The sequence below is a fragment of the Heliangelus exortis genome, chromosome 8 (genome assembly GCF_036169615.1).
Source record: "Heliangelus exortis chromosome 8, bHelExo1.hap1, whole genome shotgun sequence".
NCBI lineage: Eukaryota > Metazoa > Chordata > Aves > Apodiformes > Trochilidae > Heliangelus > Heliangelus exortis.
In genome coordinates, this window is record NC_092429.1 from 14,266,086 (window position 1) to 14,281,109 (window position 15,024).

Consider the following 15,024-nt stretch of genomic DNA (forward strand, 5'->3'; position numbering starts at 1 on the left):
AGGGTAAGGGCTGTTCCACGCTACAAATGAAGCGTGAGGTCTCTGTAAAATTTCACAATGCACATTTCTGAGCCAACCCCCGCAGGTGCCCATCCTGCCCTCGCACCAGCGCTGAGGCAGCAGCTCCCACACCGCCGTGGTGGCTCCAGAGGAGGCTCCTAAAGGTCTGCTCAACACACAGGCTCGCTGTAACTGCACCACCACCAGCCTCACTCTATTTCACGACAGCAGACACGTCGGACAGGCATTTTGGGGGTGACTGTGGTTGCCTGCAGCACCGCTCCTTGCCGTTCTCAGCTTGAGGAGCTGCAATAAGATGTTGCCACCGCAGCAACGAAGCACACAGACCGAACCCCCCAGACCCTTACCTGACGCTGCCTCCCCGCAGGCCTCTGGCGGGTGCTTCCTCCAGACCCCCGGGGCGGGACAGGACCGGACCGGGCCGGGCCGCACCCGAGCTGGGTTGCCGAGTGCCTCCTGGTCAGCAGGAAGGGCGAGCAGCCCCAACCTGCGCCAAACAAATAATTACAGTAACAGTGTAACGGCAAAGAAAACCTCCAGCAAAGAGCAGTATCTCTGACTAAACGTCACTGGGTTTCCGGAGATTTTGTGATTAATAAAATCTAGTGGGGAACGTCGTCGCAGGTGCCGTGAGGGAAACCAACCTCACACCTGCACCCGCCAGCACCCGGCTGCTGGGGGCTGGGCTGGGCTGGGCTGGGCTGGGCGGGTCCCACCGACCCAACTGCGCTCCGGAACCTTTCCCTCGGGACGCCCCCGGAGGCTTCTGTTGGCCTGAAAACACACAGCTCCGGAGATAAAGCTACTGAGCAACCTCTGTATTAGAAGGATTCTCTGCAAGGTACCAAGGTTACCAACATACGTGAGCTCACTGCTCTGGTGCTGGTCTGCCTGCAGTAAGCAGCTCGTCGATGTTGTTTCTAATTGCAGCTCTCATAAAAACACTTGAGACGCCGTTGTACGAGGAAAGGCATTTAGGAGGTTGGTCTCACCTCCATGTTTGATTAATTAGTTGCTTCCCCAGTAAAGTCTTGATGGTGGGGCTAAGATGAGAGGTCAGCAGATCTGCTGGTCATCAGGCTGAAGGTTCAGCTGCAGTACTGCTTGCAAAAGCCCAAGGTCAAGAATTATTTAAAGGCTCATTTCCTAGGACCACTTATCTGATCACGATGGAAATACTGCTCTTTTCCAGAAGGAAAGGAGTAAATGCTTCTATCTCAAGCACTATCTGGAGCCAGACTGTAGGTGCAGCCCATAACTCACCCGTAGACCATACACATTTGTTCTGAGGAGCTGGCAGGAAAGTGTAGCATTACTTTTATTGAAAGTATTGATTCACACACTATTAGGAACACAGTACCACTTTAGGAAAGAGTATCAGAAATATGAATATATTAAGTAAAGTCAGACGTAAACCAAGCACCTGGTCCACTTTTGTACACGCTAAATGTGTTTTTTTCTAGATCTGTCCATACCACAGAGGTACAGTTAGCAGCCCTCATTCTACTGGCAAAGTATTCTATTCAGATTGACCTGTCCCAGCACTGGCTTCCAAGAACAGAGATCATCATGTGGTTTCAAAGAATGAATTAAAAAAAAAAAAAGGAAAAAAAAAACGGCAAGCTAAGCTGGAAGCTGGTTTTATGCCTATGGCCCAAAGCACAATACAATGGAAGCCTCCTCAAAGAAGAGAGAATTTACAACTTCTATTAGGTCTTACAGATAACCATACTATGCTTTATCAGTGTCACTGTATGGACCAGAAGAGATATAAAATTAATGTGAACACTAAACCAGTATTAACACAAAAATTAAAAAGACTTTTCCAGACCAGAAGACTGCTTATACGTGGATAATCTAAAGAGATGTTTCTAACTGTTTACAAATAGTCTCATTATCATATATCCTGCAAGTGCTTGAGCCAAAGCACTACAGCACTGGCATCAAAAATCTCGCTCACATTCCCAGGTTTGTATTTCTTAACTCTCTTAAATTTAGCTTGAATCTCTGGATATTAAAAACCTCTAACATACTTGCTCCTGAGGATAATTAGCCCCTAAATTATTTTTTTAAGTATACCTGAAATATACTGATAATTTACAAATATGTTTCAAGGTTACATGATTGGTAAGTAAACAAGTCTTTGGTAAATAACTACTCTGTTCTTTACTCAGTTAAAAAACTCAGTTCATTTCTAAATCTAGATTAACTGATTTATTTTTAAATAATTATTTCTATAATGAGTAAGGCTCATATGGCACAATGCTGAGTGGAATGAATGGGTATATGTAGCAAAACCTGAATGATGTTTTCAGGTTACAAGTCCTGTTATTAGCAGGTTCCTGCTCTGGCTCATTTTCTTTTTGTGCCTTCAGCCAGGCCCAGCAAGCTGAATATAAATGAGAACTTTCTAATGAATTAGATTTCCAATATTTAAAGGTGTCAGCAACCTAGAAAATACTGTCCATTCCAAGGATCCATTCTATAGTAGGTACTGGACTGTATGCTAAAACTACTACAAACCAATTAGTTTAAGGTTGAAATAATACATTATAGCTGCAGTATGTTCTAAAAATGTCTGCTTTACCACTTGTGCCATAAAACAGCAAAACTATGCACTATGCATGCTTGTGCGAGTTGGAGATGACTGCTTGCTCCCAAAGGAAATCTAAAGGCACAGGACACAGGTAATGTGAATGAAAATCTGGTAACAAACATTGGCTTCCATTTTATTAAAACAATCTAATTAGAAACTGAACGTCTAAACTGGCATTTCCACTGTTTCTGTACTAGCTGCCTTCAATTTGACTTGAAGATACTTAAAATGTGTCCTTTAAGAGAAACAGCAGCATTAAAGAGATTTTGTAATTTCAGAGGAGAAATAAAAACATGTCTGTTTCAGATTTGGCTTACAGAGTTTTGGGAATTACTTTACACATATCCAAGAAGTGATCAGATTATTTTTGATAACTCTTGCCATTTTACTGCTCTACTACAGTTTTTTTAATCATCTTCCTTGTTAAAGATTCAATTACATTTGAGACAATAAATAGTATACTTTACAATAAATAATACTCAAGTCAAGGTATTGTACTTAGAAAATAATGTAACACTGTAATAGGATCTTCAAGATCAATTCTATTTCATATATTCTGCAGCAAAAATAACATTTCTAGTAGAGAGGGATTACTTATAAATCTAGCAAGATCTACACTTTCACATGTGTGTGTAAACAACTTAACACTGTTTATTATGCTTTCAGAAAAACTATGCTTTTACAACAGGTTTTCAGCTAAATGTTATCATAATATGGTAGTAAATACATAACAGTGTATTTAGCTCCATCACAACTTTCAATTTGAAAAAAAAAAACGGAATGCCATTTTTTACAAAGATTTTCCTTTTGCTTCACAAGTGACTGTATCTGTGTGTGAACAAAATGTTACGGCGGGACATTCCAGATGAACTGCAGCTAAGGTTGGACAGGGATGATTTCATGATGAACAGTGAAGGTCCTGGCAATAAATACCTAGAAAGGATATGAAAAATATAGCAGAATTTACAGGCAAAGTGACATTCAAGAGAAAAAGAGTTAACTGTGCAGGCACCATACCTTTAGTCGTTGTATGCAAGAAATTATGTACAAGAAATACTATTTATAAAATATACAGGGCAGTAGGCACTATCTAACCCAGAAAATAGAACTAACCCCAGGGAAACTCTTAGCAAAATTTCAGGATGTTCTATGAGGATCACACTTCTTCCTAGTCCTTTCTATTTAAAGCAAGTGATTAAATAAAAGTGACATCCTGCATAACACAACTACCAAAAATAATTGCTTTACCCTTTGTTTCCTGTTACTATAGCACTATATATTCATTTCAAACTGGGTAAAAACTGCAATTTATGCAATAATGTTAACCACCTTATAAAAAGTGAAGTTGTAAAATAAGTTGATTAGAGAAAAAAACAGAAGTTTTCAGCTTGGGTTTCCAGTTCAAATCCTCTAAAAAAGAGAGATATGCTGTCATCACTGCTCTCATAAAGCAAGAAACAATGATGCTAGAACCCAGTAAGTCACGTTGGTTGCTATGCACCTTTAAATTCAGGCAAGGATATAGCCTGTATTTTATGTAATATTGCAAACAATAATTTATCATATGTCTAATATTAATTCTGAAATATTTTCATATCATCATTTCCTAGTAATTAATTGCAGAAATCATTAGATGAGCACAGTAAATGTGCAAAAATAACATCCACAGTAGATCAGAATTTCATAATGAATTATGTCAATGTTAGGATGGATTAACACAATACATTGCATAAATTACTGCTTAAAATTATTGCATCATTCTAGTGAATCCTACTGATTAATGATGAGCAAGTTAAAAGGCTGATTCTACTAATCATATCAATAGAAACAGCATCACGCTGCCAATGGGAGAAAATCTACATAATAAAGTATACACATTTGGTTTGATTAAGCTATAAGAAAAGCTGTTCTTATAAAATATTATCACCAATATACTTTTTTAACAATTTACAAAAATAAAATTTATTTCTTATGGGTTGATGGTGAGCTTAGCACTTCACTACATCACCAGAGTCCTGCCTTTGCATGCTGATACAGTAAAAACCTCTGATGCATCCCAGAGAATATGCCATGTAATAAAGATTACCTTAGCATGCTGTAAGGATCTAGTAGAAGATGGTATTTGTTTTTAATTTTGTAACACAAGTGAATTTATCAAATTATAAAATATATGATTCTTTACAGATTTTTATTTTAGCTTTCATTTTGAGAGATTTTGGTATTGGTTTTGAGCTTTCCTATTGATTTCTTTTAAATTTGTGAGGAAAAAATGAGATTTAACACACATTTACATCAATACTCCTGTTCATTCTCTTCATGACACACAGTGGCTATACATGACACCTACAGTTAGGAGATGTGATTGAGAACAAATTTGGAAAGAGAAAAAAGAACTCTGGCTACTGTCATTATCTTTTTCGCTTTCCTCATACAGAAAAATTCTACCAACTAAAGAGGCATCTGTCTGCAGTCTTTGAAAGCTTTAGTTTCATAAACATTTGTTTCATAAGCACAAACAAAATTTAAAAATTGGTTTGTGCTTGGAAAAATACAAAGTTCTTTGAATCAAATTTTATAAAGTCTCGAAAAAAATTACTTCTTATGTATTTGTTATACATTTATTAAATTATATTCTTGATTTCTTCTTGCACTTCACACAATTTTACAGAGTCAAGAAAACTATAAGTAGAAGTGCAGATTCTTATATCATTAACAGAAAACTAGATGTAATAGTATTGTGTTTCTCCCATTTCTAGAAAAGTAATTCATTACCTTACAATTAAGGGGCATAATGGGCAAAAGCATTTATTTCCATATGTATCTTTCATTTTAATGATTCAGAATATTATGGTTAACTAGTGTATTGCTGTATTCACAATGGAGATTAACATTTGTGGAGATTAACATAAAAACTAACTTTAATCAGGGGTGTCATGACACTCCATTGCTAAATACATACTGATATTTCTGATACAGAGGTCTTAGACTCCTCCAGCCTGTGAAATTTATGAATAAACTTCCATTCAGCACCCAAAGGAACATAGAAACTGAAGCTGAGAAAGTTCAACTGGACCATCCCTGTCACTGCTTTCCAAATGCAAACCTCTTAGCTGCAGTACATTAGAGTAATGCAATAATTTTGAATAGCTTGTCGTTGGTCATGATGAAAAATTTTCTGCAGTATTAACAGTAAAAAGCAATAAAAACTTAAAGGTTGAAGATTTTCTAGTCTTAAGTAATCCAGACGACTTTACCAACCTCCTGTTAGAGCTCAGTATATGTAATATTGAATATGATTTGTTTTGTGGCTAACATACTTCTACTTTTGCTACGTTGGACTGCCTTAAGATCCATATGACAATAACAAATTGGTTCAGTGTATCAAATAGCTGGTCTGAGCTATAACAAGTAAGCAATGAAGTCATAAAATCAGTTTAACAGATAATATATCAAAGGTTTTGCTTTCCACGTAATATATAACTCATAAAGCCTTTCTATGAAATAACATCTGTAAGATGTTTTATATAAACAAAGCATTTGTAAGTTTATATACATAATAATTCAAATTGCCATTGTAGACATAATTTGGAACCTAAGTAATATGAGACTTACATTTAATTCTCCACCTACATCAATTAAATTGCAGATCGTTGACTCCCACAGTTGGAGCTTTTTCAATAATCCCTACAGTCAAAACACTATAATCCCTGTTGTATCCAGTCAAAGAACTAAATCAGCCAATAGAGAATCAGGTAAGTGCCAAATAATGTTTTTACTATATGATGCTGTTTTGCAAGGTTTGAAAAGAAATTTATGCTCTGTAAGATGAAATAATAAAACTTTCAATATGTAGGTTTTGGAAACCAACTTTGCAAAACTGTGCAATACAGTAAATCAGATGGCACTTACCTGACCCCTGGCTGGAGCTGTACCCCTATAGCATCCCACTGCGAATGTGAAGCCAGAAGTATCATACATGTTAGGATACCTCTAGGAATGCAAATCTGGAATCAGTGACTTTGAAGGATCTGAGAAGGGGAAGAAAGGAAATTTTCAGTTCACTTTTCAGAAAGCCTTCGCTGCAGCTGCTTGAGCAGTTGGCAGCCAAGACTTTAGTAAGTGTGGTTTCACACAAGATGTGCATATTTAGTCTTATTTTAGTAGCACTTCCTAGTGGGCAAGAGAGATTAGAACAACATAAACTCAGGATCCAGGGAAACGTTTGGAGGTTTGTTGTAATTTTTTTTAAATGCACAGTGAAAAGAATGCATAGGCTAGAAGAGAAGTGTAGTGGTAGCAACACTGCAGTCTGAAACGTGTTCCCATATTATCCTTTATACATAAAATTTAGGAAGACAATATTGAAATGCATACCTTGTATCATCCCAGTGGGGTCTTATCCCAGTTGGGGAACTTCTTGAATCTGATGAATATTTGTAAACCACCAGCAGGCAGTGTTTACAAAGCTGTACTATTCGCTGGCAACACTGGAGCTGCTCAGGAGTCACCACCTCTGTGCTTTTACTGAACATGGTTTCCCAAGAACTCCTGTTATGGAAAAAGACACAGCTTCATGGTTTCTGCCACAAACTGCAATCTGGGAGCTTTAGTGCTTTATATCAGATTTAACAATAGAGGAACAAGAGAAAAAGCATGACCTCACCTGTTCACAGGAACAGTCAATGCTATTTAACAGAAATGCTGGCAGATATTAAGTCCAAAACACAAATTATGAAGTTTATCTTCATATATGAAACGTCCACAGATATTTTTTACTTGATTCCCTTAAGTGTTTATAGGCCATTACTTAGGTTTATCACATTAAGATTTACTGTCACATAATTGTATAGGTCTCTTACGAAAGGAACAAAACCCACTTATTTTTAAGAGGCTACCACCTGAATGCAAATATGATGTAATATTAAAGGAATTATTAAAAGCAATAAATTATCTGTACATGTCTACACAGCACAAAAATACTCCTCTAATTTAAGCACATGATAGTAAGAAGCAAATATTAATTTACAAGAGATTGGTACATGTTCTTCTTCCTTATCTGAGGTCTTCTTTGGTTTTTTGTTCATCCTTTTTGCTAAAATTGCATATGCCCAGCAGAGATCTAACCAGCAAGAGGAAACCTTAAGGCTCTCTTCATCTTCCAAGACATGGCTTAAGAATAGCCAAAGTACTATACTCTGTATATTTTCATACAATCATGATGTTTCTAAATTGGCACACTAATACCCCTTCCCAACAGTTTTACACATAAATTTTATCCCATTTTAAATGGTACAAGGTACTCAATGGAAGAGTGATGAGAACTTTGCCTTCCTGCTACAGAGGTGCTGTCATGAGTTGTCTGTTCAGTATTAGAGGGCAAGAAGGATGCTTGTAAATGAATAAACAGCATACTGGGAAGGTACAAACATCTTTTCTGATTTCTTCTGTGAAATCTGCATTAAGTATATTACATGCAGAGTGATCTCTACACTTATTACTTCTACAGTATTTTTTTACAATCTTTTACATAGCAATTCCTTTTACAAGAAATGGATTTTTTTCAAAGAATTGAGCCCCACTTTGCAGTCAGTGGAGTCTTGCATGCATGACATTATTGCTAGATGAGAAATCCAAGTCTTCATTGAACTATTGTGCTGGCTCAAAGATTTTTTTTCCAAGCCAAGTGAGTGGCAGAGTTGTTCAAAGGTTTTGAACAAAACCCACACTTCTTAGAGAAGAAAATATCCAAAATTAAGTTTCAAAATAATAACAGCATTATTAAAAGGGAAGGTAATTTTAATAGATTATGACAACAAAATTGATCTTGGACTCAAGACTTTGAATCATAAAATCATTAAGGTTGGAAAAGACCTTTGAGATCAAGTCCAGCTATCACAACCTACAACCACTAAACGGTATCCTGAAGCTCCACATCTAAAGGCTTCTTGAACATCTCCAAGGATCCACATCCCTGTGCAGTCCATTCCAATCCCTCACTACTCTTTCAGTAAAGAATTTTTTCCTAATATCCTGTCACTTGGTCTTATTAAACCACACACTGCTGACCTCAGCCCAGCAATCTAATCTGTCCAACTCTCTCTTCCTGTCCCTAAGCAGACCAAAACTCCTGCTCAATTTAGTGTCACCTGCAAACTTGCTGTGGGAGCATTTTGTTTCCTGATCCAAATGGCTGATAAAAATATTAAACAGAACTGCCCCTCCCTTCACACAGCTCTGCTGGCATGGAAAGGGACTGTGCATCTGCTAAGAATTATACAAAATTGTGTGGCAAAATTGTGTGGCATTCCCTCTCCTTATCTCTAGCAAATCTTAAGGCTGACATCTGTGTTTTCCCATGGCCTGACTCAGCAAAAAAAAGTGAAGATTCCTAACGGCTTGAACAACAAAAATAAACCTTCACCATTGTGAAGACAGTAATAAGAAATAAACCAACATTTATTCACTTCAAGATACTCTCAGTTTCCTCTTCTTTTTACTTATTTGTTTGGGAAACAATTAACAAGTGCATTACATGCATTCTCTACATATGAAAAATTAGTATACATGAAGAACATATTGACCTGATTCCTGTGTACATACAACATCCATCAGTATGCTATGTGTGCTTGTTGTTCTAAGAGAATTATTGAAAAGGAACTACACCTTATGCAAGTTAATCAAATTAGAAAATTGTTTTGTATGCAGTACCTTTCATATTCACATGTTTGTGTTCTTATTATATAAAGAAATCTGACAGATGGTGGCAGGGGAAGGGAGATTATTTTAGACCTAGGATCTGATCCTCCAAACTCATCCTTACATGAATGTCTTTGATTTTAGGAATGTAGATTTTGAAGTGTAGGATATTTTACTTTTAATATATGGCTTGACCTTTGCTCCCAACCTTAGAAAACTTGTATTTGCTAACCAAAGCAAAAACATCTTCTTACCTCAGAAAATTTCCTTTTCTGCATATTACCTTTTCTGCATAATTCCCACCAGTGTGAAAAACAGCGAATGCAACTGAGCACAAAAGTTTGAGCTGAACATTTGTAAATCACAAAACTGACATTACATTTGGCATGTCAACAGCACCTGACCAGATTCCTCTGTTGTAAGTCTTGAGCTCAAATAGTTATGACAATTTTTTCTGTTGATGTTAAGTCCACATTTGACACTTACGGTAGTCTGGTCTCACAACTGTGCACCATCCAATGGTAGAGTTGACCTGAAGCTCAGATATTTCAAAAACTAAATTTTTCCTTAGGCTCTTTATATTTGTACATAAATGACTACGTCTGATTCCATTACTGAATTGGTCTAGATTATTAGATTTCTAACTATACTATATCTTTAGATGGTTTAAAAACCAAGTTCAATGTATTACAGCATTCTCTTAAACAAAAAAGAGAAACAAAGTATGCCAGTATTGATTGTAATTGTGAAGCTATGAGGAAGACTAAAATAAGAAAAATAGGCTTACCCTGAATTACAGAAACAGTTCCATAAACCTTGACCATGGCTCCAAAGTAAGCGATTGAAAACACGGTTAATGAGACGGTAGAGATGTAAATTTTCAATGTCTGGAGCCTTCCAGACATGTTGTAGAACTGCACGAACATTTGTCTTGACTATATCCAAAACCTAGGAAAGAGTATTTCATAAAACCACAGCAAAGGCACACTGCAGAATCTAAACCCAACTGTTCACTGCTGATTCACTGCACACAAACACAGATGACTACACACCTATAAATTCCCCCCAGCATCAATGTTCCATTTCTGTACATTCACAAACAAGCTTTTATGATACACTTTTCTGTCAGTAACATTTTGCAGAACCACATCAAAATACTGGGTGTCAAGAAGAGGCCAGTCTCTTTTCAGTGCTGCCCTGTGTTCCATAAACTACAACACATGAAGTTCCCTCTGAATACAAGGAAAACCTTTACTGTAAGGGTGATGGAGCCCTGGAACAGGCTGCCCAGAGAGGTTGTGGAGTCTCCTTCTTCAGAGACTTTCAAGACCCTTCTGGCTGCATTTCTCTGTGACCTGTCCTAGTTGATCCTACTTTGTCAGGGGGCTGGGACTCGATGTCCAGTGGTCCTTTCCAACCCCTACCATTCTATGACTTTATGAAGCTGAAGAAAACTAAAAACTGAACCTCGCATCTCACAGCAAGCTGTGACTGCCAGGTACTCTGGAAAAAAAACTTTCTTACTTTTTTTATTGTGTTGATATTGCCAATATGCCAGAAGGGAAAATGTCCCAGTTAATTGTTCTTAATTTGCAAACATGGTCTCAATCATCCATTGAAGAAAAGAGAGAAGGCATTACACAAGAGCTGGAACCTCATGAAAACTACACCCTCATATTTCCTAGTTAATTTTCCTAGTTTGCCTTCATCTTTCTGTTTACTTTAATTTACATAATTTACTTTAACATAGCACATTATCTAGATGTAAAAGAACAAGATGTTATGAAAGAGCATATTCAAAACACGATGTAAAGACCTTCTGGTAACCATCAAAATACTTTTAAAGAAATTATGTAAAGTGATGTAACAAAAAGCAGTCACAACTCCTCCCACAGAGAAGTCTTTTTTTCTTCAAAGTCTTGGGGGACTAAACTTCATTTTAGCATGTATCAGTTTCATCAGTTTATTCTCAGTTTGATTCAAAATGCCTCCTGTACCTCTGCTGTAATGCTGGAATATTAGACATTAAGAATATGAGCAAGAGTTTAGTTTTGCTACATCATATTGAATAATTCTTAAGCAAATATACCTGTCAGAGATGAACATTGTAAAATTTAGTACATTGCCCAGGTATTTTCTTTTTGTGTTTTAGAACTTCCCAGTAAGTATAGTGAAGGGGACTGAGTTTCTGGTTTGTATTTCACAAAGTTGCAAAAGGTCCCTTCAAGCCAAATTCCTGACTTGCATAAATATTCTCCACCTTGAACTCACTACTCCTTTATCCACCCACTAGAATATAAAACATACTTCTTTCAAATCAACAGAAGCTTACACATTTGGCAGTCCTCAGCTGCAATGTCATTGTCAACATAGATCTGTTTTTATAAACTACCCTTCTAAGAATAATATCTGCTTGCTTGAAGGGATTAAGGTTAAAAGCAGCTGAAAAAGAAAAAATAATTAAAAGGCAAACCAATTCCAGCACAAGCAGAGATGAAGGGCTCAGGAGTGCTTCAGGAATTGGAAGCCTCCTAAGTTGTAAAAGGTGTCCTCACAAGAAGAGCAAAGGCAGTGCAGTTTTTGCTAGTAATGACCTAGCACACCAGCCTGAATCATCCTGACTTTTCACACGTGCCCTCAGTTTTACATGGCTGCCAGTCTAATAAAGGACAGAACTACCTTTTATTGCAGACTTCCTGAAATAACACTTAAAGGAGAAAATTCTGACTGGATTAAAAAGAAGGTTAAAAAAACCAAACAGCCACAGGTAAAAAAATAAAAAAATGTAAACTAAGCCAGATGGCCAAAAGGAGCTTAGGAAGGGCAACTGAAGACATGCATAGTGAACAGCCTCAGTTCCTCAAAGAGCATATTTACCACTCTCCCTGTGGCAATTCCTTCCAATAGTTTTGGGAAATGACCTATGGGGAAGGGTTGAAAGAAACACCTTAAATTATATATATGATTGATTTGTATGCATCTATCTGTCTATCCTTCCCTTCCTCCTAGCAGCTCTTGCTCCCCATTACTATTTGCTACAAGCTTCCACAAAGGCTGTTGGTGCTTTGAGGCAAAAGGCTACACAATAGTGTAGATCTATGTGCATGTATATTGGGATTACAAAACTCTTTTCTTTAGTGAAAAAGAAATTAAAAAGTCATTTTAAGCAAAAGATTATTCAACAGAACAGCTGTAGGTACCAATCAAAAAAATTAAAGACTTTCAGCCAATGAAGTTCATTGCTGTACTGATTCCTATCTATAGCAGAAGAAATAATTCTTCTAAATCATAGATCTGTGCTGGTACTTGACATGGTTTGAGAAGGATTTTGATTAATTACAGCCTCCTACATTTCCAAGTTCTCCTTCAATTTGTCTCATCTAATTTAGCTTTAGAAAGCTCTGTGGACATATATCCATTTGATATCTGAACTTAACTTGAATAGTCAAATATATCTCTATCATATAACACCACATTAAATGAACATGTTTTCTCTGTACACTATGGAAATACAAGCATTTATTGCAATATTCAACAGAACACAATTTGGAAGACTGAGGATCACACTGCTGATTTTATAAAAAGTCATTTGAAATGGAGTTCTGAAATAATTCTTCTTTCTTCTATAATAATATACCAACCTTCTCCAATTATAATAGTTATCATGCATGCAGCATTTTGATTAAGTTACTTTCTTTTATGATCTTTAAAAAGAGATTGTGAAACTGAGACACACAGAGCTTAAATGTCTGGAACTGATACGCTAATCCACACGATGTGTCAGTGACTGAGGCTGAAGAAGACCCAAAATACTGTTTCAGGAGCACTAAATTATATTAATAACAAATGTAATTTCTGCTACATTAAGTAAAATAAATATTATGCTGTGAAGATGATTTTGACTGACATGACATGCAGATATGACTGACATACTATCATATGTCAGGTTTTAAAAAGATTAAAAACTCCTAGGATGCTATGCACAACAGTAGCTCCAAGATGGCATATGAGTGAAGCCAGAATGATAAACAAATATAATTAGTCCTCTGCAAGACTAAACTAGTTTGCTGAACATTATAACAATGTCAATAATATTCCCCTGGCTAATCTATTTTTTATTAAACATGATCTGCTTTGAGTCAAAGACTCAGATAACCAAGTGCAATATCACAAACACCAATGGAGTTTTAAGAGGCCTAGTATGAAACTGATGACTGGTTTATCCCTTATCAATCAAATCTGCTGAATCAATAAACTTCTGAAACTGCTTGCTAAACATTGGGTATGTAAGCACTGATAATATATTTGTTTGCTTTTCTTTCAGAAAACTACATTTTTAAGGAATTGTTTTTTAAACTATATTCCAGGATAATTATACTTGTCCCAACATGGAACAACATAAATCCCTGTAATAGAATTTATATATATATTAGTATTGACAGACAGTAGTTTGGTATCTCAAGTCTGTCCCAGCTTCTGCTAAACACCAGTAGAAACACTGCTATGTGCCTACTTCAGATAATCATTAGAAAATGAAATATGTCACTTACTTTTCGTTGCTTTACAGAATCCAGTTTTACCAGCCAATAGGATGCCACTTTTGTCTTATGATACTTCCAATTATCCATAATCTGTAGTCATTGCAAAGCACAAGATAAAAGAAATAGACATAAAACCAACTGAAATCTGGCATTTCATTCATGAGCTTTCCTAGTGCAAAAAATGTAAGCATCTAAGGGGCCTCTGTGAAAAGAACTTTTCTCATAAAGAAAAAGAAAAATATTTGCAAAGTTATGTGAGGGAATCTTTGCAAAAATTTCTGCAATCTTTCCATTAAATCTTACCCTCTTTCCCATCAGATTCTGACAGTCATACACTACAAAGCAGGTAGAAACTCAGCTGAACCAGATTACATTCCTTTAATACAGTAGTAAGTTCAATAATGCATAACTGCTAACTTATTTAGTGACCCTTTTTTTGCTGCATAAATGACATTAGACATACATTGAAAACATCCTTTTTATAAGTTATTACATATGAACTCCAGTACTCTCCTTTTGTGATATCTAAGTGCTAAAAAATAGCTCAAGCTGTGAATGTACATTTTTATTTTCATTTTGTTATTTTACCTTTCTATTCTATTGCAGACCTATGTCAAGTTCTGACTCACAATTAATACAACCTTATTTGTTTCCTTCCATTATGAAATATTGTTTCCCATCAGAAACTGCTTAATTTTGCAATAAGAAACTGCATCTATTACCATGCAAACGTTATATGAGAAAGCACCACTAGATGGAGTGCATACACACACACACTCCCATAGGCACATAAATGTGCACATATTCTCACGTCTGAGTGAAAAAATTTAATGAAGCTTTTTATTTCTGATCCTAAGATGAGAAATTAAATATGCTGGTTATGAATGCTGTCTTCCAGTATCACCCAAATCAACCATCATCACAGGAGAATTGTGATGTAGTTGCACAGATTACCTGAGACATGATCTACATTTTGAAAGCTCACTGAACAAAGGACATTTCTGACTGGATAATGAATTAAATTACTTTTAACACACTGTGGGCTGTGCTTCCTACATCAGAATATGGGTGTTGATTTAAATTACTAGATCACTCCACATCTCTATAAGACTGAGAAAAGAACTTCCATCTTCATTTTTTTCTTCTCCAAGCTGATATGTTTCTTTGCAC

At 36.4% G+C, this 15,024-nt stretch overlaps 1 protein-coding gene across 5 annotated transcripts in view; it reads right to left on the reverse strand.

Moving 5' to 3' along the window:
• Positions 1–1,315: 1,315 nt before the first annotated feature.
• TTLL7 (tubulin tyrosine ligase like 7) overlaps positions 1,316–15,024 on the reverse strand; it is a 64,986-nt gene continuing 51,277 nt past the window's right edge. For 2 of the 5 annotated variants that reach the window (XM_071750531.1, XM_071750532.1), the window contains 4 exons: positions 13,864–13,944; positions 10,101–10,261; positions 6,992–7,165; positions 3,247–3,550 (listed from right to left, as the gene is read on the reverse strand). In XM_071750531.1, the coding sequence (XP_071606632.1) occupies positions 3,430–3,550; positions 6,992–7,165; positions 10,101–10,261; positions 13,864–13,944 (537 nt within the window). In that variant the 3' untranslated portion in view covers positions 3,247–3,429. Of the gene's footprint in view, positions 3,551–6,526; positions 6,646–6,991; positions 7,166–10,100; positions 10,262–13,863; positions 13,945–15,024 lie in introns of all 5 variants that reach the window. The other 3 variants (XR_011727087.1, XM_071750530.1, XM_071750529.1) reach the window with 3 other exon arrangements.